At 36.9% G+C, this 2,760-nt stretch overlaps 1 protein-coding gene across 1 annotated transcript; it reads left to right on the forward strand.

Annotated features, from left to right (window-relative positions):
- Window positions 1-431: 431 nt before the first annotated feature.
- On the forward strand, window positions 432-1,133 carry LOC140877798 (uncharacterized). Its single transcript, XM_073281377.1, has 3 exons — window positions 432-607; window positions 670-970; window positions 1,029-1,133. Exons 1-3 carry the CDS (start codon window positions 432-434, stop codon window positions 1,131-1,133), a joined length of 582 nt encoding a protein of 193 aa, XP_073137478.1.
- Window positions 1,134-2,760: the final 1,627 nt, after the last annotated feature.

Consider the following 2,760-nt stretch of genomic DNA (forward strand, 5'->3'; position numbering starts at 1 on the left):
AGAACATTGTTTTATACATATCACTAAAATTATATTCTTAATAGGGATATTGGAATTGAACTGTAGTTGATACAATCTATTTGTTGCTCGGGAGAGGGAAATAGAATAACCTAAGTGTTCTTGGTTATTAATTGAATGGAATTCATGAAAATAAGTTAATTAGGAGTAATTGTTATCGAAACCAGGTTAAATCAAAACTTCTAGACCATTATTTCTCTGATTGATATTCTCTTAAAAATCGTGTGTGTGTGCTTGCTAAAATTTATTGCTTATTTAATTTTTCAGCAAATCCCTAAAACTTGATTTTCTAAATAAAATTAGGACTATTTTAATGACAAGTACTGAATATTTTCATATTACTTCTCGTGGGATTGACACTCTATTCAATTTTTACTAAATCTTGACAATCGTGCGCTTGCGGGCACAAAAATATGCAACAAGTTTTTGGCGTCATTGCAGGGGATGTGATGTCCAAGAAGAGAAGGCTGCAAGACAACGAGGTGGTGAACATGACAGAAGAGTGTAGCACGATCCTACAGAAAAAGTTGCCACAAAAGCTCAAGGATCCAGGAGTTTTACAATCCCTTGTTATATTGGTGGTGCTCATGTAAATATGGTTTTATGTGATTTAGGAGCAAGGATTAATCTAATGCCATTTTCTATTTACAGGGCTTTGGATCTTGGTGAAGTAAAAGCAACTACCATCACATTGCAACTGGCAGATCGAAGTATCACTTATCCAAGAGGAACTGTAGAAGATGTTTCGGTTAAGGTAGACAAATTTATATTTCCAGCAGAGTTCGTGATCTTAGACATGGATGAGGATGAAGAAGCCCCTTTTATTTTTGGGAGGCCCTTTTTGGCTACTGCACGAGCTTTAATCGATGTCCATAAAGGATATCTCACACTTAGATTTGGTGACGAAGCTGTAATTTTCAACATCTATCATGCCATGAAGGGACCAAGCGAGGTAAGTACATGTAAAAGCATTGAAGTTATTGATTCTCATGCTTCTTTTTCATGTGCAGGGATTAATGATCCATTTGAAAGATGTTTGGTTGTTGACGAGGAAGTTGATAAAGAAGAATATTGGGAGCTATGTGAACAAGAGGAGTTTCTTGAGGGTGCTCTAAAAGAAAAATGAATGAATTCAAAAGTACCAGAATTGTTGGAGGATAGGGCGACCAAGGTACTAGTCGAAAATCAAAATCTCAAAGAATTACTTGCACACTTATGCTATGCTTTCCTTGGTGAAAATTCGACATGTCCGGTAATTATCTCTTCTCATCTTTCTGAGGTTGAAAAAGATAAATTATTGAGAGTGTTGAGAAATTTTAAAACTTTTTTAGGATGGTCGATTTCTGATATCAAGGGGATTAGTCCAACTATATGCATGCATAAGATTTTGATGGAGGAGTCTTATACTCCTTATGTGGATCATCAAAGGCGGTTGAATCCGGCCATGAAGGAGGTGGTTAAAAATGAAGTTTTAAAATTGTTGAATGCTGGTGTAATATATGTTATTTCTGATGGTAGTTGGGTGTCACCAGTTCAAGTAGTGCCTAATAAAGATGGGATTATTGTGGTGAAAAATGAAAAGAATGAATTGATCTCTACATGCACAGTAACTGGTTGGAGAGTTTGCATAGATTATAGGAAGTTGAATAAAGCTACTCGTAAAGATCATTTTTCTCTTCCTTTTATTGATCAGATGTGTGATAGACTTGCTGGTTTTGTTATTACTATTTCTTAGATGGTTATTCAGGTTATAACCAGATTTCTATAGCGCCGAAAGATCAGGAAAAGACCACATTCACGTGCCCCTATGACACATTTGCTTTAAGGAGAATGTCGTTTGGTCTTTGTAACGCACCGGCTACGTTTCAGCAGTGCATGATGGCTATTTTTGCAGATATGGTGGAGGACATAATGGAAATATTTATGGATGATTTTTCGGTATTTGGCTCTTCCTTTTATCACTGCTTGCATAATCTTTCCCTTGTTTTGCAGAGATGTCAAGAGAAGAATTTAGTTCTTAACTGGGAAAAGTATCCACTTTATGGTCCAAGAAGGCATTGTCCTTGGACATAAAGTTTCGTCACGTGGATTAGAGGTCGATAGAGCCAAAATTGTTGCAATAGAGAAGCTGCCACCACCCAAGAATATCAAGTGCATTTGGAGTTTTTAGGCCATGCAGGGTTTTATCGTAGATTTATAAAAGATTTTTCTAAGATTACTAAACCCTTGTGCAATTTAATTGAGAAAGATTCCACTTTCATATTTGATGATGATTGTTTGCAGGCCTTTGAAAAGATCAAGACAGCATTGATTACGACACCTATAATGGTTGTACCGGATTGGAAGGAACCGTTTGTGCTGATGTGCGATGCTATTGATTATGCAGTGGGAGCTGTTTTGGGCCAGCAAAGAGACAAAATGTTTCGAGCCATTTATTATGTCAGTCTTACTATGGATGCTGCACAGCAAAACTACACCCCCACGGAAAAGGAGATGCTTGCAGTAGTTTTTGCTTTTGATAAATTTCGTCCTTATTTAATTGGCACTAAAGTAGTTGTTTATACTGACCATGAAGCGATTCGCTACTTGTTTGCCAAGAAGGATGCTAAGCCACGCTTGATCAGGTGGATTTTACTTCTTCGAGAATTTGATTTTGAAATCAAAGACAAAAAAGGGAGTGAAAATCAAGTAGTAGACCATTTATCTCGGCTGGAGTTGGAAGGAGTTAAGGAGGAGGAAGTT

The sequence above is a fragment of the Henckelia pumila genome, chromosome 2 (genome assembly GCF_033568475.1).
Source record: "Henckelia pumila isolate YLH828 chromosome 2, ASM3356847v2, whole genome shotgun sequence".
Lineage (NCBI taxonomy): Eukaryota > Viridiplantae > Streptophyta > Magnoliopsida > Lamiales > Gesneriaceae > Henckelia > Henckelia pumila.